Below are 24,908 nucleotides of genomic sequence, written 5' to 3'. Positions count from 1 at the left end.
AGGACGATTACTGAGGTAAAATTCGTTTAAAACATTTCTCATACAAATTTGAGGCTAAAGTCCTCACTCCCATTATCTAAAAATACGTACGTAATCTAAGTCATTTCAGAAATTCGTGTAAACATAAAGAGGCGAGCAATTAGCCGCGTTCAAACAAATACCAACGAATGCTTGGAATTCTCCACGCGTTGGTTTTCGGCTATAACTACGACAATTTATTCATAATTTGTTATATTATAAAAACAATGAAAGATAGAAACTAAATTTAGGAAAAAGTTAAAAGAGATGCCGCTCGCAGTGTCACACGGACAAGTTTTGTAGCAATAGGACTAGTTTTCAGTGTAGTTATTGAGGATACATTAGATATAAAATTAAAATCGGTCCATACTTATAAACTATAAACATATATATATATATAAAGTTAAACGTTAAACACGGCCGTAATTTTCGTCTAACATTCCTAATCCTGTCGCAAATATATGTTGGCATAGTTTAGGAAATTGGTTAACATTTTCCTAACTGGCGTTATCATAGCATACAAGATATTGCTGATGGAGATAATTCACGAATATCCCTCATCTAACGATAGATGCTTTCTATGCCAAGAATATTCATGATTATATAGGATCGTTTTAAGTAGGTAACAAATAAATTGAGGAATAAGTCATTAATAACGTAAATCAAATTTAAATTTGTATCGGATATTAATTATTAATAGTTGTATTATCAACCAATTTCCTTAACTACTCCAAAATATATTTGTGACAGGATTAGGAATGTCAGGCGGAAATTAAGACTGTGTTTAACAAACACCGACACAAACAAACGGTGGTGGACCGATATCCACATAATTTTTTTCAGCATTAAAATTACTTTATATATCTACTAGCCGTTTCGCGCCCGCTTTGCTGGACGATTAAAATAAATTTTATGTTTCATTATTTTTTTTTTTTTCATATTCTTATTATTCTTCTTTTTAACTTCCCGCTAAGAAAATTGAAATATATCGAAAATCGAGTTTTTAACAGATGTTGACGTTTAGAGGTTCTAGGAAGCCTCCCCGAATGTTTCCGCGGTGAAGTCCGTATGGATAAATTTTCATAAAAGTAAAACAGCAATAAAAAAATGAAGGAACGTTGGAATTTAATAAATAAATAGCCATAAACCATCTAGGAAAAATGGTGGTAGTTTCATGTCGATACGATCAGTGGTTTAGGCGTGATTGAGCCTCAAACGAAGACCATTTTCATTATATATATATAGATATAGATTGTATGTACTATCCATGTGACCTTAATACCCACACTGAAATTTACTGATGTAGCCACAAGACTGTGTGTCTACTGCAAGCGTCTCTCTCTTTATTTCTGCCTATGTTGTAGTATTAGTAAGTACTTTCATTCATTTATTTGTCGATAAATGGTCAGTTTACAAACACAAGAATTTTAAATTTGATACTTTAGTTCCCGTGTTCAACTAACAAACTTCAGACTTATTATATTAGCTACGAGAAAAATAAGTTACCATTATACGAGTGTACTCACTACTCATGTCTAACTAAGAATCAGTGCATCAGGCTCATTAGTTGCATCTGATTCACTGAATTATTAAGTAATAAATTACTGTGAGTCAGTCTTTGCAGTATGCGTATTAACTAATACAGATTCTGCATATTAGAATAAGATTTAGTTAAGACGTTTATTTATGGTTTTATTTAATATTTATGTTATTATTCGTCTCTGGGAAAACTAATTAATTTATAGGTCGTATATCAATTTAAATTGAATGCATGGTCACAGGTAAACAAATTTAATTAATGAAGCGTTTATATACCTACTTTAGCCGTATTAGCATACGCGGTAGCTATAGCTACACACTACACACACACACGAATTCACATACATACTCAACACGCGTATTGTTACAACTTTATTCTTGTTCGTTAAATTTGTTCTAATATATTGTATTTTACACGTGTACCATAAGGAAGAGCTTTAGTCTAGTCCTCACACCCACACTTCACACATGAAATTTATCATCCACGGTCGCCTATTGTCGAATTTAAATAATTTTCTTAATCCCGATCTAAAATGATAGAAATGCTATAAAACTGTTCAATTGCTGACGCATTAACTCTTGCTGGGTATTGAAAAACTCGTACAAGAGCTTTTAATCAGAACGAAGTAAAAAATATTGCTGAGAACCGTGCGTTACGGATTTAGGTCAATAGACATACGTTGGGATAAAATTCATACCACTGGTTGATTGATATTGGGTAATTCTCAATTTCCTCGTAAGGGGATTATATAAAAATATACAGCAATATGACATTATCCCTATGTAAGCTATCATATCACATATTATATAAAAGAGTTATTAAGTATATGATAGCTATATATATGTCAACGTAAAATTGTAAAAACCGTTAGATTGTAATCTATCTCGCGAGATTGTAAACTGTCGAAAAATTGTGAACTCAACGCACTGCTTACAATGTAACGTATTATTATTCGGTAGATTATAATCTATCGAAGTGAAATCGTCAAATTGTGAAACGGAAGAATTTACCATAGAGTTACAAAACTATTACAGTGGGCATAATGAAAATAGTAAAAAATGTAATTGCAAAAAAATAAAAAGAAAGCTAATGTTCTTAACTCGTTGACGTGCAACAATAATTGAACAATTTACTAATTTACTTTCTTATTTTTTATATAATAGACAATTTTGTTATGTTTTCAAAAACATTTCATGTTTTCGATTTGTTTTTTTTTTAATTTTGATTTTATTTTGTGATCGTTTTTTTTCTAAAAGAAAATTTCATTAATTTTTCAATTTTAATTTGTGTTTGAAGAGAAAATATTGTTACGTTTCTGATTTTTTTATTTTGATATATTTTTTTTCATCATGTGATGTCAGAATTATTGATTACCTACTAAGTAATAAATACCAATTTTTGAAGTGCATTCATTTTATTTGACCGATACCCTTGTTTCATTCCTAACTCTATGGACATATAACGGTCTACTATAAAGCCGACCAATCAGCGCGCGAGGTGCGTACCGTTTCACAATTCGACGATTTCACTTCGATACATTATAATCTACCGAATAATAATACGTTAAATTGTAAGCAGTACCTTGAGTTCACAATCTTTCGACAGTTTATAATCTCGCGAGATAGATTACAATCTAACGGTATTTACAATTTTACGTTAACATATATATATTTTTATTATTGAACAGGGGCAAACACTCCTCGCTCGTCCTCATCTGGCCTGGCTCATCTGATGTTAAGTGATACGCCGCCCATGGACACTCAATGCCAGAGGGTTCGCGAGTGCGTTGCCCGCCTTTGAACGAAATTTTCTTGGACCCTAAGTGGAATTAGTTCGGAAATTCTTCTGTGGGCAGCTAGTTCCATATAATGGTGCGGCAAAAACTGCCTTAAAACTCAGTTGTGGAATTTAGTATTCTGCCTTGACGTCCGACGACGAAACTCACCTGCAGGTATTATAATAATCCGAACAACTCTTCTGAACACTCTCAATGGTAAATATAATATCTTAATCAACGATGTTAACCATCCGCAAACATAAGTAATAGCAGGTACCACTCCCGTTGATTGCATATGGTAAAATAATCACTAAATGTACCCAAGAAAAAATCACGAACGTCTAACATGGTACAATACTTTTTAGTATCACTTAACATAACTAGAATATCTATCAAATCTTCAAAGGATTTGTGTAAACAAATAATCCGTGGCTATTAATTTATTTCATTTTGCCCTTACCAAACAAAGTTATATCACATTATTCTTCCCCAATTTCAAATTATATCGCAAAATGAAGTACTCGTTACTAAATATAAGGTTCGTTAGTACGAGAATAGAATCACTCTCGCCGCTTTGACAACCAATACTTCATATTCCATATTAATTATTCACACGCCACGTTGTGCACTTTGCATCACATCCATTACTTTATTTATTTAGTATCACTTCGTTGGATACAGAAATATAAGACAATTGACATGATTAAATGAAAAGGACCTTAAAGGAAAACTGGCGGCCTAATCGCTTTCGAGCGATCTCTTCAAGGCAACCACTTACTATGCATTCTGCCAAAAATTAATAATATAAATATGCAAAAGTCCATTTAATTTTAAGTGAAACTTCTTTAGGCGCATGAGGGTAAAGTTTTTACGGATGAAACGTCACGAAGATGCGCAGCGTTTTTGTTTAAGAAAAGGGGGAGACCGATTGAGAAGGGCGAAATACCTTATAGAAATTCTATTTTTAGAATTATAATTTCGTAAAGAGAATTTATGAAATATTAGTATTTTGTGCAAAATAATTTATTGAAATATCAAATGACGAATTGTAAATTAAAAAGCTACGTGTTTTTACTATTGAAGGAAGAAATTTTTTTTTATAATTTGTATTAATTTGCGACACTTTTAATATTATAATGACAATTAAATTCATTAAATTTCTAACATATCTTCCTGTTTCCCTCCCTATAAGTCTCGGAAATCTAAAGTTTTAGATTTGTATAAATATGAACAAGACTTAAAAATTAGTTTGCCAAAGAAGTTTCACTTCCGACATGTGTGCTTTGTACGCACGCACTTTTTTCTTTTATACAACTGACATATAACTTATACGACAAAAAATACGACGAATTTGACCCAGAGATAGAACAGCATGGGAATAAATAAACCTGATGGTTTTCAGAAAATCGATTCTTGACCTCTTTCCGCAACCCCTCTCGTTTTAGGGATACGCACATTCCAGGATCGATACGACAGGGAGCCGAGAGTTTCGCGAATATAGTCCTTATCAGTTACTTAATAAGTATAATATTAGAGAAAATTGCTACTTATCAAGAAATTATATGTAAGCAAACTTGACACTGGCCGACAAAACTGTTAATTAAACAGTTTCTAACGCAATATTCTCGTAAACTTCATGCACAAAACCAAAACAGATATACTTAACACTGACGAGGTTAAGTTTATTTTAAATTACGCTTATTGACTCTTGTGTAGACCATACTATATTAAATAATGGAACGAATGGTCTTGGTACCACGGAGGTTTGACTTGGCGAAATAAAACTTTAACAAGTTTAAGCAGTCTGGTTTAAGTTCAGTGGATACTTAATTAATTGCTTGAATATTAACGATAACGGTACAATGTTTGGTGTATCTTAGTTTCATACGTTCCATTCTCTTGTTATAAAGTATAATAATAATCCGGTGGTGTTACAACCCTACTAGATTCCATCTGTCAATATTTTATTTTTATAGACAACTACTTCATGATTCATGTCATCGATTTTCGGGGTTAAATCGTGTCGCTTTCATCTAGATGTTTGCCTTCACTGTAGGAGCAAATTGTTCCCGGTCGTCGCACGAATTTTGCTTAGCTATCTCTGTTTTTGTGAGAAAATTTATTCCATATTAAATATGAAAATCACCTTTACTATAAGCATTTAAATATTCAAACGTGATGTTAATAATAAATACCCATGGGCTCACTTCAATACCATTCGTTAAGGAACTTATTGAATAGAATCTGGTGGGAATTTGCTAAATCTATATTATAGACTATCGGCGGGACTAAACAATATATATAATACTTGTATATTAAACAAGTACTACAGTCTTATAACGGTAGAGGTAGAAGTCAAAAATATCTGTATAAGACCGTATGTTCATTGATACTAAATCTAAACTATTTAAGTATTCTACGATTCAACACACGTTGACCAGTACTAAGATTTTTATTATAAATTCCATAACTGAGATACGTTCTTGAAGGGTAGATTAAAGGCAAATTTAATTCAAATTTCGCGATTTACACCTATCGGTACCACACTTCTTCACATTCTCAAAGAGCCATAAGCTATGCTCGCTGAATCGATGATTGAATTTGCATCGTATTGAAAATGGAAATTGTGCTCAAAATAAAGTCAGGATGAAGGTTGTACGCGATCCTTTTAACGTTGTGTGCAAAATTTATGAAATTCTAGCAAAGAACGCCGTAGGCGCTCAACTGTGGTTGAATAAGAACGCTACGAGAGTTGCCTCGCACACAAGACGCTTTACGCTTAGTCATTTATATGAAAATAATTATGTATAGCATTTTAAGTTCTAAATAGGTTGTTGGTTTGAATGACTATTTCATACTTTTTGATAAAGTAATTCGTTATTTTCTAAATAGCATTTTATTTTGTAAGTTATAATTAAAGTTACTTACTGAAAAGTGTGGTACGTATTGCGTAAGGAAGACTTTTTTTGTATAAATATACCATAAGCAAAAGAGTTTTGTCTAAGCCTAATTCTGACTCACAACCAACAAAAGTATCTTAATTCGAGACTTTAAGCTAAGTATGAGAAACGTATTTTTTAGTATCATAGAGTCAACGCCGCAGTGTATCATATTCAAAGCCATAATGGCGTCGCGTAGTCTACGGAGCGCGTAACCTCCATAACAATTCCCTGGAATATAGGAGTGGAGAAGTGTGTCAGTGACTCTTTAATTAACATAGTTCGTTGTTTGATTTCATTCGCATTTTGTTCCAAACCTTGTTCATAACTGAAGAAGTATTATTTTGTTTATAGGTAGCCGTTTTTGAGTATATCAATACATTGTAGGCTTTTACTGATTTTATTTTCGACCCCCTAGTATTTAAATCGTTTAAGTGTAAAATGTAACTATAATATTAATAAGTTTTATAATTACTTTGACTGCAATAGTTATAACACCTATGGGATTATAAACACACCTAAAAATGGCCACCCACTTTAGTTGACAAATTAGTTTAATAATGAATTTATTAGTACGAGTAGCTGTTTATCGATTAGGGAGGAACGGGCACAATAGGTGTTTAACAGGTGTGTGCTACTTTTAAAGAATTAATTATATACTTTTAAAGCTACGTTTTTTCAAGTTGTAATTCCGAAATAATTGGATGGGCAGCTAAACCACAAACTCCTGTACAAAAGAGTGGCGGAGAGTTTTTAGCCAGTTCTTCTCGCCCGCTCTACGCCTTGGATTTTCTATTGAGTAGTAAATGTAAATTTAGATCTTCCTTTTTTAAATATTATTTATCAGTACATAGTTGACAATACGATGAAATAAAATTGATTTGATTCATTTTTTAAAGCAAAGCTAACATACCTAACAAAAGAAAAGTAAAAAAGTGTAATATTTTACCCTTAAATAAACGTAGACAAATGTGTTTATGTAAAAAATATAGCATTAATATTTTGTTATACGTAATAAACATCTAAATTTAATCTCATGAATCTTCAAAGAATGCAGTACTTCAAAGTAATTTTGACGAAATGAGTTTGCAACGTGCAATAAGTTCCGAGTCCTTGTAACTTATTTAATAACAGTTTATTGTTCAAACAAAAACCTCTAACCGACCTAAAGACTTACAGACTAAATTAAACACTAACGGATTCGCAGGAAATCGTATTTATTTAATATGATTCTCAGGGATTATGTAGCATGCTTATGGTGAAAGAAAAACATAGAGAAATACAATTTTTTCTTTAATATACTCGTAAGAGCAGATTAACGCCTTTGATCTTCTAAACACAATAGACAAATGATTTCTACATAAATTGCTAGTTATGTCATTGTAAAATTAAAACATTGTTATTATGTGCAAGGCCTTAATTAATTAATTATGTTATAATTTGACGGCTTGTATCAATAAATCATGCAGAACAAAACGAATCACAATTCACCGTTTAGGATATTCTTCAAAAACGAAATCAGGCTAATTGCTTTCTCTTAAACAAAGTACTTAAGTATGTCTTATCAAAATTGCGTATAAATTTCACAGAAACTTGGATAAGAGTACTTCAGTAAAATGAGTGCAAACGAAGTCTTAATTTGTAACAATCAAATATACAATTTTCTTACCCTACATAGTGATAAGAATCTAAAATTAATTAAAACAAATTTAAAAACTATGGTCCGTGTGGCAGTGTATCTTTAACGCTGGCAGCATTTCCACGCTGTTTTGCAATACTTATCCGTTAAGCGAGGAAAGCACCAGCTCTGGTCACCGGTACCAGGCGCCAACTTAAATCTTTAATTAGCGTCTGTCTTGAACCCCACGGCCCAAGAGTCTCTACTCCAAAGGGAACAAAATCGAAGTTGGAGGATATACTCTTATATTTGAGCCGTTCATTAATTTATTTAGTTTTATTTTTACCGGTATACCTATGGCTGATAGGAATCCAAATCTGGGTTATCTTAGAGGTAGTCAAAACTGTACTATTGTTTTAGCAATTAAATTTTAGGGGTTATAAATTTTTCTATTAACAAAAAAATCTTAAGCGAATCAGAAGAAATAATAGGTTTAATAGCAATAGCGCCAATTTTAATTTCGCCAAGGACGGCATTTCAGTGTTCTCTGCATACAATGTATCAATTTCAATTTGTATAGCTTAGGTACTATACGAAATTCGCTCGAAGGATACGGTGCGCAAACGTTTTCCATACAAAATACAACACAAATTCTATAACGATAGTTATCTCAATATTGTATTTCACCAATACCAATTAGGTAAGTTTCGGGTCAGTTTAGGAAAATACTTTCAAAGATCTCTATTAATGTTGGTATAATTGATGTTCCCGCAAATTAATTCTGCTATTATCTAATTTCTATATCAATCTAATTTGGTCTACCCTCATTACTAGTGTGAACAATAAATACCGCTATCAAGGTATCATATACAGCTATTTTTTAATATAATAGGATTCAGGTGGCTCATCTGACGTTAAGTGATACCACCATAGACGTTCACATTGCCACAGGGCTGACAAGTGCGTTGCCGGTCTTTTAAGAACTGGTAGGCTCTTTTGTTGAAGGGCCCAAAAATGAGCCTCTGCAATTTCCCAGTAAAGGCATGCTTTTGCATTTCCACCTAACATTGAAATCTTACTGTACCAGCCGCGACAAAGGATTGTTAATTTGGTCGGTGTTCTCTCAAACTCATCAGATGAAGAGAAGTAGAACTATAGCTTCAGCATAACAGCTTAGTAGCCTACAAAAATAAAAACTTGAGTTAGTGGCATTACAAGTTAGCTAATTAGGTACTTAGATTTTTACGGAATGTCTAAAACAATAACGTCATCAGATGCAAAAACTAGGCTCATCGGATCTTCATGCCCCTTGCTTTTTAGCTTTCTAATATAATATACAACATATTCTGTTTTATTTATATAAGGGCGGGGTATTTTTTATAACATTCATGGTGTAATGTCAAACTCAAACGTGAATAATTTCCGACCACACTATGTCATATGTCATACCAAAGTAAAAAAACAATTTAAAGTGAAATTGTGATTCGTTTAAGTACATATGAATAGCGTGCCATGCTTTTAACTTTAACGTGTTTTCATACAACTTTTCATTCCGTATTTCAATATTCTGAAATCCATTTTTAGTGAAAGCACTCATGAAATGACACAATTCCACATTTATAACCGGATTTCTGCGCTATAGAATTGGTGATAACTGTTGTGGTTTTTTTTATATGTTCTAACTTTACCCAACTATGTTTTACGAATCAAGTAGTTTATTAAGGTAAATCTGTTAAATATAACACTATTAGTTCCTATGTTTGTTTGTATTTGACTTCCGAGTGGCGGTCATTAATTATTCAAATTCAAAATCGTATAGGGAACTAAACAGCACGAATCATACATGAAATGGAATAACATGGTTTAAACTCTATGCAACGATACTAAAGAGATTTGAATATGATTGTGAATTGCCTGAAGTATTAGGATGTATGAATATATTATATGAATAGAAACGTTGTATCAGCGACAAGGCAAACAAAAAAGGGTGCGTGTACTTAACTTATGTACGCGAGTAAGAAGTTATACTTCTTTGGCATTATTAAAAATAGTTTTTGATTGCATGCAAATAATTACAATTAAATAATCAAAGACTGGAAAAGGAGTCATTATAGTCAATAAAGTTCAGTTTACATTTGAAAAATTAAATAAATAAATATTTTTTATTATTCTCTTACATTAAGTGTAACATAAATTCTATTATTATTCGAATGTTGTTTTTAAATTATGTCCAATGCCGTAGCATCTTCCGTGGGCAACTTCATTCTGTTAATTTTGTGTTCAATTTTTCATAACGCGCCTAAAGAAGTATAACTTCAAAAATCCAGTAATTTTGACGTTTTGGAGATATAAATCCGACTTATATTACATAGAAATTGCTGTATGCTCTTATATGATAACCTATTAGTAAATACTACTCAAACAACTACGTATTAACATAATATTAACTTATGAACTTATATATCATTTAAGTTTACTGTTCAAGTACCTACTGCGTCTGCGAATGAACAGCCACGGTAACAGATACGAAAACGTGTACTTATACAATATCACCTAATAACAGTTTATAATCGGACTCATAGTCGTTCATTAAGTGTTAACGGTTAAGTCACTTAAAGGTTTAAGTTTCGCATAGATTTAATTTGCAAAAAAATCGCTGCAAAGCATTTAATATTGGAAGATTTTAACACACAAATTGTTATTGTGTTAGACATATTTCTAGTTAATACTATATCTTAAAATTACGTGCCGATTTGACATTGCGCTATCAAAAATTCTCGAAAGTGATGATTAACCAGTGATTCAAGACATTGACTCACCTCAGCATAATTAAATTAGTGCCATTTTTGAGATCTGACCTCTTGAGCAAATTGTCCTGACAGCTGGGGCCACTATAAGAATTTGTGGGTCAAGTATTTAAGATGTGTTGAGGCCCTTGCCCTTTGCAAGTGTATGTTGTATAGTTTTGCAGATAGGAATGGCCGAGTGTATTTATTTGTATTTTGGTTATGCGCGGGAGTGTCAACATTGCGTTACAACACTTATTAACCGTCTCCAAATTTCACCAATAAGTATTAAAGATCAATATTCTTATTTATTTTAATATGTCTTGAGAGAGAATTGAATGTTAAACGAAATTTATTGATAAATGTAACTTTCTAAGTCTGTGCACCCTATTCGCTGCAAATGGTCGATCCAGATGTGCTGCACAGAAAATACTCGATTTGATAAGCTCCTCTTTATAGAGAGTTAAAAATCTTTCCGAAATAAATAAGCTATTGCGGAAGTAATATGTATCGATCCCATGCGATCAATGCATGCAACTTATACAACCATTTTAACAATTTAACTGAAAGACAGAATTAGTGTCGTCTTTCATTACGTGAATAATAAAACAATATCGCTGATAGTTATCAGATGACGTCAGGATTCTTATCGAATAACTATATTTGTACATACACAATATTACTTCGTGATATAATCCCGAAAATATAAGATTTAAAATTTGCGGTTTCTGCATTTAGTTAGAAGAATCTTATGCTCATCTTTGTCCAACATATTTCGGTAATAACTTACATTGTGAATATGTATAGTGATTATTGAATACATAAAAAAAATAATACAAGCTTTTAGAAACAAATATCGAGCTATCACGTCTTCGTCAAGATTGGTCTATTGTAGCACTTTATTATGTCCCACTTTGGAATAAATAGGTCAGGGCCCGGGACACGAGTCACTCCAGAGCCAGGTAAAAGGGTGGGGCGGGCTTCTCCCCATTTAGGATCGTTTTCCTCTATCCACACTTAACTAATGTAACCTCATTTACACAACCACAGTGTACTGCATTCAGTGTTACTAAAACACGATTTGAACACGAGTTTATTGTTGATTCACCAAAACTAAATAGCACAAAGCAACAAACACTTTTCGCCCAGTGTCCAGTATTGCAATCTCTATTAGCCCATTAAGTACAATAGCATTTGTTTCGTCTGTTCTTTAGTGATCCCAATGTTTGGTGTATATATATTTCTTATTGTTTTAATAATAATAATAAAAAAATATATCAGTGGCGCTACAACCTCTTTAGGTCTTGGCCTCAGATTTCTGTATGTGTTTCATGATCATTTTTGAATCTAATAGGCAAGAAGGCTGATCAGCCTCCAGTGCCTGACACACGCCGTCGACTTTTTGAATCTAAGACATGTGGGTTTCCTTCACCGTTCCAGCGAATGTTAAATGCGCTCAGAGAAAGAAAATCCATTGGTGCACAGCCGATCGAACCTACGACTTCAGGTATGAGAGTCGCACGCTGAAGCCACTAGGCCAACACTGCTCTAATTCTGCTTAATAATAATAATAATCGTTGAAACTTTGAATAAGAATGGGACTTATTGTATCTTAAAAGATATACTTTCGAGTAATGTAATAAGATCAAACCTGTCAATGTGATGCGGCATTTTCTCACCCACCACCATTCTAGTTTAACATACCCTTGGAACGCGTGAGATACAATGAAAGTACCTTAAAATAAAAAATAACAGTACAATTTGCAGTATATTTATTTATTTATTTTCCGTACAGTATGTTATTCCGTATATTAAATGTGAATTTAAGATGCGAACTGCGACTAATGACAAAACTAATTACGTTTTCGACACTTTCGTAGTTCAAGTTAGGACTCGACTCCGAATGAAAGACGTAACTAACACGAAAGACTTTGTATAACTCTACGTTCATCGTTAGTACGTAGATTCTCGTTACATTCGACTCCATCTCCCAGCTGTCTCAAAGTTATCTGATATTTTCTAAAGAGCTTTTACGTTATTATCCAAAATTGCGTCTGTTTTATCTATATGAGCCTTGCGATACTAAATTTGTAATAATTTTATCCATGGATTTATTTTAAGGGTAGAAATACACCTAGAAGGTGGTGAAATGGTTTTTGACTTAATATCAAGTATAATAAATGACACATACTATTTTTTAAAGTATGTTATATAAAATATATAAATTATAAGTGCAGCAACAAAAGGTTTACTAAGCGCTTGCAATGTGTTCTCTTCAATTTAAAGTTAGTTGCTTATCTGACGGTGAAATAAAACATTGATTGAAAACTTCATGTCTTATAAACTGACGGTGCACAGAAAGCTGCTAGGCGAAAAGAGGAAACCTGGAACATACATAACAATATATGCTCTATGGGGCCTGTTTGGTTAAAACAGTGACGGGGAATTTGAGTTAAACTGTGGTAGTAATGTTAATTTACACACCTTCATAGTTAAATTCATACCTTTTATAGTTAGATCGGAGTAGCAGCTTTAATATTAAATTGGAAAATCTTGCTGTTTTCATGTATCTTAATGTATGATCCACATACGTGAGATAGTTATAATCTTGTGTTGAAAATAACTTCATGAGTGCTTCAATGGCGCGTCAACCGGCTATAACTTTGTTTAAAACTTCAAGAGATGTCGCCTAGGGCATAAAAGTTTGTATAATGACTAGGATATTAAGAGGCTATTAGCCTGTAGTTTATAACATATTTATTATAAGATCCTACCTAACAATTACATGTTGTTCCCAGCAAATTGACGGCCTAAATTCTTTGTAATTCATATCCTTTATTTTAAAACAATCGTGTGACATTATCACTAGTAGTTTCGAAAAGAGAGGACATATGTCAGACACAGGGGGCTGATATAGTCAGTAAAATATATTTAAAAAAATAGAGAAACGGATGCAATTAAGACTACGGTTGGAGCACTACTAGATTATTATTACTCTATTATCAAATAATTCAATGAAGTTTTGTTAACATAGGAGGCAAATATAATAAAACATAGGTCGACCGACAACCGCGTCGAACTCGTTTATCGGTTGAGCACAGTTCGAACTGGAATTTTGAGGCAAATTGAGAGCGGAAACAACGGTCCACCGCGTGACCGCCACAGCGGAAAGGTATTCCATACTTTCCGCTCATATTTCCAACGAAAATGTATATTTGACTTTAGTCAACATAATTGTAACCTATTGACAAGCATTTGAAGAGAAATTGTAAATATTTTTATTACCTGTGTGATATTGCTGGACTTAATATTTGAATATGATGATCTGTTTGGGCTACCAAACACATTAAATTGTTATGCATTGCACGGCTTACACTTTATATATGTGCCTTATGTTACCCCATTTAACTAGAAGCTCCGAATCGGAAGTTAATAAATAAACTAATTTATAAAAATCTTACAATAACTTAATACACGGCCATCTATGGCAATATAAATCTTGCGATATTTTTTGTATAAAACACAAACCGGTATAATTAACTTTAATAAGCTAAAGTCTGGAAGACTTCCACAGTCCGTTTTACACGGCATTTTCTTTTGCGAACACGCGAAATGTGGAATCAACTCCCAGTGGGGGTCTTCCCTGAGAGATATGACCTGCAACAATTTAAAATTCGGGTGTACTCCTCCCTCAAAGGCCGGCAACGCACCCACTAAAAATGGGTGTCTATGGCCTTTGATGACTGCCCCCCCCATGATATATAAAAAAAGTAATAAAATAGGGGCCTTGTAACAAGAGATTAAGTAAGCTGTCGATGGCATAGTATACTATATAAGATTGAAAAAGGTCGTGGAGCTGTATGCCCTTTCGTTCGTTTGATTTAATACTCAATATCTATTTTTGCATTATTTTACTCTTCGTCGTAGAAATTGAAGTCTTTGATTATATAGAGTAGGTACCTATAGGACGAAATATAAAGATTCTTAGATAACGATTAACAAAACATTAGGTGAAGTGTAATCAAATTAAAAACAGTGCAGGCAATACTAAAGTTTGCTTTGAAAAATGTGAACCACATTAATCCTCCAGCCAAGTGAACAGCTAAGTCCTTAAGCCTTCAGCAAACTGCGAAACAACTTTCAAAATCCACTACAAATGCACTCGGCTGTTCTAGGCAGGGAGTGGATAATATGACAGCTCCCCAACGTGTTTAATGAAGAGAGTTTAGTGTTGTTTAGCATGAATATTTCATATAACATATTACTCACAGAAACGTTCTTACTACTAAATCATAAAATCAAAATGTAAATACAATAAAAAGAATAACGAATTCTTGTACTAGGCATGAAATTGCGCACAATTTTGTCATAAATTCGACTGAACATACGGTCCAAATACTAGCACATTTAACGGAAACGTTATGTATTATATATTAAATTCCCAATTAATATTAAATAGAAATTAATACTGAATTTTGTACTACCGACTCGTGTTCCGTGATAGGTCAGGTCAGTTTTATATGTGGCACTTCGAAGAATGTTAGTAACAGACATGAAATAAATAAACGCTAAGCCCGTCTAAAAGGCTAAACGAATTTATATTCAGCCGTAAAAGATTCTACTGATTATACTTCTACTAACATACGCATTTAATTTAAGAAGAAAAAACATTGGATAAACCTCTTGAAATACGATAAGCTTTTCAGATAATTGTCTTAATTTATACGGAGAGAAGTGGAAAAATTGCTACTCTTTATAAAATCGTTTAAAGTGTGCACTAACGAGTGAGCATAAACTTTATGTACATTGTAATAAAATTTGCCATAAAATAAACTTAAAATAACCAGAGTTAGAACGTTAACATGTTTGTGTGGTTGTGGACAATTTCACTTTGTAAGTATATTTTTTTTTTGTACACGTATATTCTTCTCTCTCTCTCTAACATATTTGTTTTTAGTTTCAATATCAAGAACCTTGAAGATGGAACACAAATTGACGTATAATTTGGATTCACCACGTTGGGATATGCGAAGTAATCATATCAATAGACACAGTCATAACTTTTATGAAATAGATGGACTCAACCCTAATAATGAAGAGTTACAATCATATTTTAATTTTCTATCAGACTTATCAGGAAAATTAATTAATAAAATTCGCGAGAACATAAAAACTAATTACGGTCTAGAGAAATACGAAGCCAGTTTGATTGATTCCAACTTCAACTCTACGAATTCAGAATATCAAATTATTTTGAAAGACTATTTCAAGAAAATGGTAAAGAACTCCAAATATAACGATAGCACGATATTTTTATTAGATTTCACAGACCTCTCAAATTTTCTTTTACAATCCGTCGTGGAAAATAACTTATCAGATCTAAAAGAAAAGGCCTCTTTATCGGACATTTGGTACAACCAACCTTTCAAATTTACGGTTTTGAGACAGCAAATGAAAATATTAATGAATGTAATGGAAACCGAAATTTGCAACAAGTTATCTATTTGCATAGGAAATACTATATACAGCGAATTTATTGTTGAGTGCTTACGAAATTTACTAGATACCAAAGAAAACAATTTGAAATCTTTCTTTTTGGCTGTGAGTGACATCCTCTATGAACACATGCATACTATTAAAGGTAATGAAGTTTTTCGAAAGAAAATGGAGATTCTTGCTCAATTGGACTCTATTTATCAACGCGATGTTGTGGACTTTATGGATGAAATTTTAACTGGACAAGATACTGATATTTTTCAAACCCAATTTACAGACTTAGTACAAGCATTGAGGGCTCTCATTAAGTTTATTGATGAAAACTACGATTTGAATTATGAAAATGTAGACAAATTGGATGATTTGTCTAAAAGATTTTACGAAATGAAAAACTATTCCAATTCAGATATTAAAACTTCACTAGAAGAACTGGTGAATAACATGGAAGTTAATGTTAAGATTTGGCCTCTTCAAGTTCAAAGCAAGTTAGATTACTTATGGACGCAAGTAACACAAATAGCTGCTAGAATATAAATCGTGAGCACTTCCGTGCAAATCGACTTGGTAGGAATTAAATATGCATAAATCTTGTTTGTTTTATTTATAGTAAGCAATCGTGTTAAATTTATAAACTCGGACCTTTTTGACACTCGAAATAGCAACATACTGAAAATCTTACACGAGATTTCGCCTTTGTATTAGGCGAACAGTCGAAAACAGGCGAAAACTCAGGTATCGAATCATGTTTAACGATTAATACAGATATTTCATCTTGATAAGTTCAATTTAAACTCCATAATTACATTACCTGAGCAAGTTGGTTTGACATATTATTAAAAGAATTAAATGCAAATCGTATTGTCGACATAATACTTCAAGCATATCAAACAGCTATAAATTCCTAAAACACTTATATCGAGTGTCTACTTCTAATAACGGATGCATTAAACATTCGCAATATAATGAGTGTTCAGGACCTGTGCGTTGACTCATTGTCATCAACAATGGGTTGAAAATGAAACGATGTGACGCCAAAACATTCCAACCGAGAATCCATAATCAATGGTATTGTATGTTTACGTGAGTAGACTGTGTGTGCCTTTTGATTCAACAATGTTTATAAGCATGTTGTGTGATTCTTCGACGCGAAGTATTTAAAAGGCCATTGACGTTGGCAATGCTGTTCCATGTTTGAAACTTTGATTATTTCGACAAAGACATGTCCACAGATTAAAACAGCTTGGCTAATATAGGGTTGAGTTTCGAGTTGACGATTCATTTAGAGGTTCTTCCTTTATTTGCTTTAAAGATACACTCATTTAGTCTACACTAGTATAAAAAGAGGAAAATTGAATTTTTCTTTGCCTGTAATAGATATTAAACCGATTTGAAAAATTCTGCCACAGTTATAATGACTGGTCATAGACTAGATTTATCTTAGGCATACGAAGCGGAATGTTACTACTAGTTTGTTTTAATCTGTCATAATACTCTGAATAATTTACAAATAGAGCGATAATTAAATATTTGTGTATTAATAATAATATTCATTACGAAACCATTATCTTCGACCAATGTTCATTTAAGGAAAAAATTCTGTTTGTATCCATATTACTATAAATCTAATTTATCGCTATTTATTGTAATTTAGCACCTTTATATGAAAATTGAATTTTATTCAGACCTACGTGACGCAATGGATGTCATTAGCGGAGGCGTTTTTAACGGAGTAAATAAAACCCGACGATATTCAATTCAATAATTCAACATAATGAAATAAATATTTTTACAGATTATATTTTAATTTTACACATTTTTTTAATAATACTTGTGTTCAAACAAATACCTTTGAGGTAGGTTCACCTAGGTATGCAAAATATTTTTCACTAAATATGTTCAATCGTAACGTTTGTTCGTATCGTACTCCGGCCGTTACTGTCTTTTCCATGTATATTTTTCATACTTGTCAAAGAACAACGTTGAGAGGAAATGTCATGACTTAGACCCAAAATCGTGCGCCAATTTTCCTAGTATCAGTGTTGGCTTAGACTCTAATCCCTGAGGTCGTAGGTTCGATCTCCGGCTGTGCGACGAGCCAAAGTGACGAAAGAAAGGACGTGCGAAAAGTCGACGGCGTGTGTAAGGTACAGTAGGCTATTACCTACTGTACCTACTTGCCTTATAATTATGAAACAGATACAAAAATCTGAGGCCTAAACCTAAAAAGGTTGTAGCGTCACTGATTTTTTTAAAGTCCTAGTAACAAAATTACTTGCCATCCGCCGCCGCTGAAAACCGTTTAAATTCGAATGTAACCTGCGCCCGCGCAAACCTGTACTTCTACATTCCGACAGTATTGTTACGTCATGTAACGGCCGCGGCAATTGGGCTCAATTTGGCACAGATTATTGGCGTGAGGATGTTCTTTCATAATAATATGGCGACTGAGTCCTTGAATGCCTTAACTGCGGCCACAACAGGTGATAATATCGGCTTACATACACGTTAGAGAATAGTTTGAGAGGATAGTGTTGGAGTATCGGTTGCGAGACTTAATTACTGCCACAGTATCTAAATATATCAAACTCGTGTTTCTTCGAACACATATAAAGTTTGTTATGGAAAAGCTGGGAACCCTGCCACAGGTATTTTTTACTTAAAAAGGGTTCCCATATCTTACGCATTATAATGAATAAACACATTTTTATTTTCATTATTTTATTCGAGAACGGGTGTGGTATTTGTCTTCATTGGAAAAATCCAACACAAAATGTCAAACGTTGAATGTTCATCCAGTCGTTACGGTAAACTCTAAAATTAAACAATGCATTTAAATAAACGTTTCGAATGGACTTGATATATCCACAATTTCGGGTAGAGGTGTACTTTGTTTTGAACAATGAAGAATAAAGTAATAAAAAACGTTTGATACGGTTGTCAAATATTTTTGCGTGCGATCTGAAATTTATTTTGTGTTAACTTGGGAAAATATATCATTGTATTGCAATTCGGTTATAAAAGTGAAGTTAATATTAATCTTGTTCATAATATAACTTTCATAAAATCATAAATTAAGTTCAGCTAATCTGTAACACGACATTCATTGACTGAGAAGAAAACATCTATATCCGTTTCCGATTAATTGATATTCTATATTTAAAACTTTAAGGTCGTAGTTTACCTATCGAAAGGGCGTTAATAACGGTTTTATTGATGTTTGGATGAACGAAATTCATTAGTCATTTCGGTTACTAGGTTCAGTTATTTGTAATATTCAACTTAATTAAATAAATTATTTGAATATGTGGTTGCTATCAAAGACTTATTAACTAGTGAAACTGAGCGTGAGGGCTTTAAAATATAAATTAATTTTCAGTTCGATGAGCTGCGGTTTAATTATTTGGATATCAAATGAAGAATATTTATAATTCCAGGTATTTCAAATTTTATGTATTTGTGTTCGATTGCGTGTGAAAATGGATACAGTTTTGAAATATAATTTATGTAATTAATAATATGAAGTTTGTTCAACTGTTTAATTATGGCCTTTTCAACGTAGAAAACCAGCAGAGTTATTTTAAATTTCGCGGTTGTTTATTTGATATTCAAGCTTATCTATCAAATAATTCTGCGTAGAAGTTTGTGATTTTCCTTTACTCCATTTACCATGTACCAGAGGTATGATGGATGGATGGATAGGATGTACGAGTACCGAGAGTCGGAATATTAATTCGTCTTCATTTGTTTCACTAGTGCTAACCATAACCAGCTAGAGCAGTGTTGGCCTAGCGGCTTCAGCGTGCGCCTCTCATCCCTGAGGTCGTAGGTTCGATCCCCGGCTGCAACAATGGACTTTATTTTCTACGTGCGCATTTAACATTCGCTCGAACTGTGAAGGAAAATATCGTGAGGATGCCGACATGTCTTAGACCCGAAAAGTCGACGGCGAGTGTCAGGCACAGAAGGCAGATTACTTTCTTGCCTATTAGATTGAAAAATAAAATAATCATGAAACAGATTCAGAAATATAATTTTTTTGAAGTGCTTTAGGAAAAGATGAGAAAGTAAAATGTTTACGGATGAAACGAAATAAAAATAATATTAGCGTCACGAAGATGTGCAGCATTTTTGTCGAAGAAAAGGGAGAGAGCGATTGAGGCCGATTGAGAGAGAGTGAGAACGGCGAATTACTTTATAGAAATTCTATTTTTGAAATTAAAATTACGTAAAGAGAATTTATGAAATATTGGTATTTATATTTTATGCAAAATAATTTATTAAAATCTCAAATGACGATGAATTGTAAATGAAAAAGCCACGTGTTTTTATTATCGAAGAAGTAAATTATAAAAAAAAATTGTATTAATTTTCGACACTTAATATTTTAGTGACAATTAAATTCATTAAATTCCTAACATATCTTCGTTTTTCCCTCCCACTAAGTCTTGGAATTCTTTGATTTGTATAAATATGAACAAGACTTAAAAATTAGTTAGCCAAAAGAAGTTTAACTTCTGACATTACGTTTAGACGACATTATTTAGTTTAACTTTGTACGCTCGCACTTTTTTAACCATAACCTATTAAAGTATTTTTTTCCTTTCTTACCAACTTGACTGAGGATCCTACAACAAAGGCCTTTTGGTACTGTGGGTGTTAATGTTATGACTTAAAATCAGACGATCATCCTCTCCATGTGCGCTGGTCTAGTTAAAACTTACATATACTTTATAGGATGTTACAGAAATGTTAAAAGATCAGAAACTTGCGCTGCCTGGTTTGCTTCCCTTATAAATCCCTCATTTATAATCAATATCAAAGAAATATATCGTTTCTTGGCATACCAGACAACAAGTAATTTAAGTGATTATTTAAGTGAACACATAATATCCAGTTTATTATGCCCAGTTCGTGGAAATGTAACTAATATGAAATGAAATGCAATATAGTTAAAATTAAATATTGATTTTACTTGTTTGCACAGAGTTCATTACAAACATTAAACCTTTGATTTCAATACGTCATTTGCAATTTTGACTAATGGCAAAGTTCAATCTGTTTAACAGCAGCAAATACAACATTCCGGTTGCCCTGTCTGATATAAAGCCAGGGGACTTTGTAATTTCAACAACGATTTTATAGCTGACTGAATAGATATTTTAATCCCAAAATCAAGGGTAATTTGCTAACTCCCATATTCGTATATAAAAATGTGTGGCACTCGGGGACTGCCGCGGTGAAGCTATTGCATAGCATTTTTTATCAACTTATGCAATTATAATTATTTATTAATTTTTTATTCATGCAGTATTTTTAATCTTTGTTATTAATTCAAGTTTTTTCTTTGATATTAATTCCATAATCTACCACTCTACCAGACTCAGACTAACACGCCTATATAGTCTGTCTCACTCTAACGCGTACCGGCTGCACCCGATGTGAGACGTCACGTTACTTCATCGTGTGTTAGGTTATTTTCGTTACGGAATTCCTGGATTCGGTCTCCACGCTCAAGACCTGCGATAGAAGCTATGCAATAGCTTAAAACCTAGTTTATTAGCCACTACTAGAAGAAACTAAGCACGTATAGCGTACAATGTTGCCTGCTTGCATGTAGAAAATAATGATCAAGTAATTTCTTAGAAGCCTGAGAAGTTTATTAATTAAAAATTTGTGAAATCTTGCATATTAGGGTTATTTGAGGAAATGTATGAGAAATATTTAACATCAATTCAAAGCGTTCATAACACTGCAAAGTATACAATACCCTATCATCGTTATTTTTAACCGCATAACATGACGTCAGTGTAATAGTAAACTGTAAGGGGCGATCGATATATCAATCAACAGAGTAAAGCATTACTGGTTGTGGTCTTCAGTTTAATTGGGAAATGTTTCGGTGTTCGTGTTATATATTAAAGCTTAACAATTTATATATTTATTTTTATTAAGTATTTCATCAGATACGATATGGCCATTATTAAAACGTCAATATCAATATAAAAATATCAGTGTAAAAAAATACACAATTCACTGTAAAAGATCATTCATGAAAACTAGAAAAAAGTTCATTAATTTAAATTGATTTCCACCCTAACGAGGAAGTTTAAAGTTCACGTGTTATTATTTATAGAATACATTTCCATGATACAGATATATGTGATATTCGTGCATCGCGTGCTTTTATTTTAATTAAAGGTACAACTACCATAACTAAAACATATAATTTTAACTATTATAAATCACACTGTTGTTATCCGTTAAAATGAAGTTTCGTTACACGTTTTCATACGTAAACATATTTAAGTTGAAACATGTTATAACGACTTGCATATCGCTCAGTGTAAAATGACCCCTTGTGGTGGTAATATTCAGTTTTACGTGATTTAAACGACCGACTCGGTTTCAGCTGGGTTTGAATTTCATTCCTGAGGCGAGCAATTCCATTAGTTGCTCTTCACCTTTATTGGTTAGTTTCACTACTGTTATATTATTTTCGACTTTCTAGTTCTTTACACCTGTAACTTTTAGGTACAAAGAGTGGTCACGAAACGTTTTACTATTGGGTACAGAAAACAGAAAAACGTTACGGCGCGTTACATGTTTCAATAATCGCCAAAAATTGCGTAACGTAATACTTTTAACGCTCCCTAAAGTTGTTTTACTATTTATTTATTTAAACTTCGTTACCTTATACAAAATCATACATATAAAAAGCAGGTTACATAAGTTATAAGGCAACGGGCGGCCTTATCGCTAACAAGCGATTTCGTCCAGGCAACCCTAATATGTAACAATAAAAAAAGAAACACCTACTGAGGGTAAAGTACAGGAAGTGCATAATTAATTAGCAAAAATATCATAACAACATGTAACTATAACTAAAATAAAATAAAGTAAAATCTAAGAAACATGTAAATAATAATACGTATAAACAAAAATGTAAAAGCTAATCCAAAGGTTAATCGACACACAATAATATCTATAAGTAGTAGCAAATTACGAGGCAGGAGAAAAATGATCAAAATGAAGATTTTTAAATAAATTAAAAGCCTGAGCTTGTCTGATTTACTATTTTGAATATTTGCCTGTTTGTCCGGACTAATCTAAATACCGTCGCCTATGGACATTGACATCGACAGAAGGTTTCCCAGTGCGTTTCCATCGTTATATGTACAGTGTTATTAGTGTTGTCAGAGTTATCGTTTCATCGCACACCGTACGTATTCCCGGAAATTGCGTTTAGTGTCAACAACTGTCATACGGTCCTAGATCCAACTTCATAGCTTGTCAGCTTAGAAGTTTATTATGAATTTACTTATGTATATGTATATCTAACTAATAATGCAAGGTAGAGTGATTAAAAAGAAAATTAAAACACATTTAAAAAGTTTGGTCCCTGTAAAATAAAATATGTTTATTATGGAACATAAGATACATGTATCACTTATTCCACGTCATTAAATTTGAATTTGTAGGCATCCCTACTCATCGGCAAAGAAGACAGAGGGTGTAGGCCGAGAGAAAAAGCCGGCGTAAAAAACTCTCGGTACTCTTTTAAAATATCAAATTATCAAACAACACTTATTTTAAAACAAATATCGCAAATTAATTAGAGGTAGCCTGTCTAGCACTAGTCCCAGGCCCTTTTATCAACTAGATAATCGTTGACTTTATAGTAAGCCTTTTTACACAGCTTTTCTTTAATACATTTCTTAAATTTATTGAAAGGCAGAAATAAAAGAGCCTCTGGGATTTTATTAAAGAAGAGTATCCCTTTCCCCAAAAAGACTGTGGCAGTGTAGACTTGTTCGTTGAGCGAGCACCAGGTCGGGGGTCACCGGTACTATCTATCAGGCACAACTTAAATATTTAATTACCGCCTGTGCACATGAACTCCACGGCCCAAGAGTTTCCAAAAGGAACAAAATCGAAGTCGGTAGGATTTTGTATTATATTAAATCAAGATTTTTTGCTTACTATACAATAAAGTAATACACTGAATAATACAATAATTAAGTTAATGCTAAAAAAATAAATTAAAAGTAATAGGAAATCCGACTTAAAATACATGTAAATAAAAATCTCCAATAGTACGGAGATATGTCAAATATTGGTGAACCGATATTGATAAATCTTACACGATTTCTTGATTTGGAATTTGCCTCTGAATAACGATTTTAAATCTTGACTATTAGACTCAAGTGTCACAGTCTCGATTTTAAATCAAGACTGTGACACAGAAATTTGTGGATAAACATAGATATACTTACGATTTTGCTCACGTGTTTGGAGACCTAAACAAAATACAATTTCAATATAAACAAGAGTAATGTATCAAAGTTTCTCTATTACTTTAATTGCTATGTTTAAAATTCCATCAGTATGCTTAACCGCAAAACCATTCTCATTAAAGCTACTATCTAGTTAATTTCAAGCTACTAAGTTCACATCTAAATATAATAACTGCGTTTTAGTAAAATGTTCATGTAATTTTGTAGAATAATTGCCAATTACACATTTTCACTATTCTTTTAAAAATCCAATTTAGCTAGCCTTAATATTAGATTACTTTAAAGGCATTTGTTCTCGAAGAATTAATTTGTTCAAATTGATTTTATAAACCTATTATCTACTTAGTTATTACTTATGATAACATCTCCGTAGTTTAGGGGTTTGTAAATAAATAACCAAAGCTACACAAATATGATTAGCATATAGCATAACAAAACTT

At 32.7% G+C, this 24,908-nt stretch overlaps 2 protein-coding genes across 2 annotated transcripts in view; both read left to right on the top strand.

Moving 5' to 3' along the window:
- Positions 1 to 24,908, top strand: part of LOC125062388 (Krueppel-like factor luna) — a 73,850-nt gene that overhangs the window by 18,359 nt on the left and 30,583 nt on the right. The gene's annotated exons all lie outside the window — the stretch shown is intronic.
- Positions 15,438 to 16,755, top strand: LOC125062387. Its single transcript, XM_047668278.1, has 2 exons — positions 15,438 to 15,571; positions 15,636 to 16,755. Exons 1-2 carry the CDS (start codon positions 15,541 to 15,543, stop codon positions 16,706 to 16,708), a joined length of 1,104 nt encoding a protein of 367 aa, XP_047524234.1. The 5' UTR covers positions 15,438 to 15,540; the 3' UTR covers positions 16,709 to 16,755.

The sequence above is a fragment of the Pieris napi genome, chromosome Z, assembly GCF_905475465.1.
Source record: "Pieris napi chromosome Z, ilPieNapi1.2, whole genome shotgun sequence".
Taxonomy (NCBI): Eukaryota; Metazoa; Arthropoda; class Insecta; order Lepidoptera; family Pieridae; genus Pieris; species Pieris napi.
Note: the sequence above shows the minus strand (reverse complement) of the source record. Positions and strands in the feature narration are given on the sequence as shown.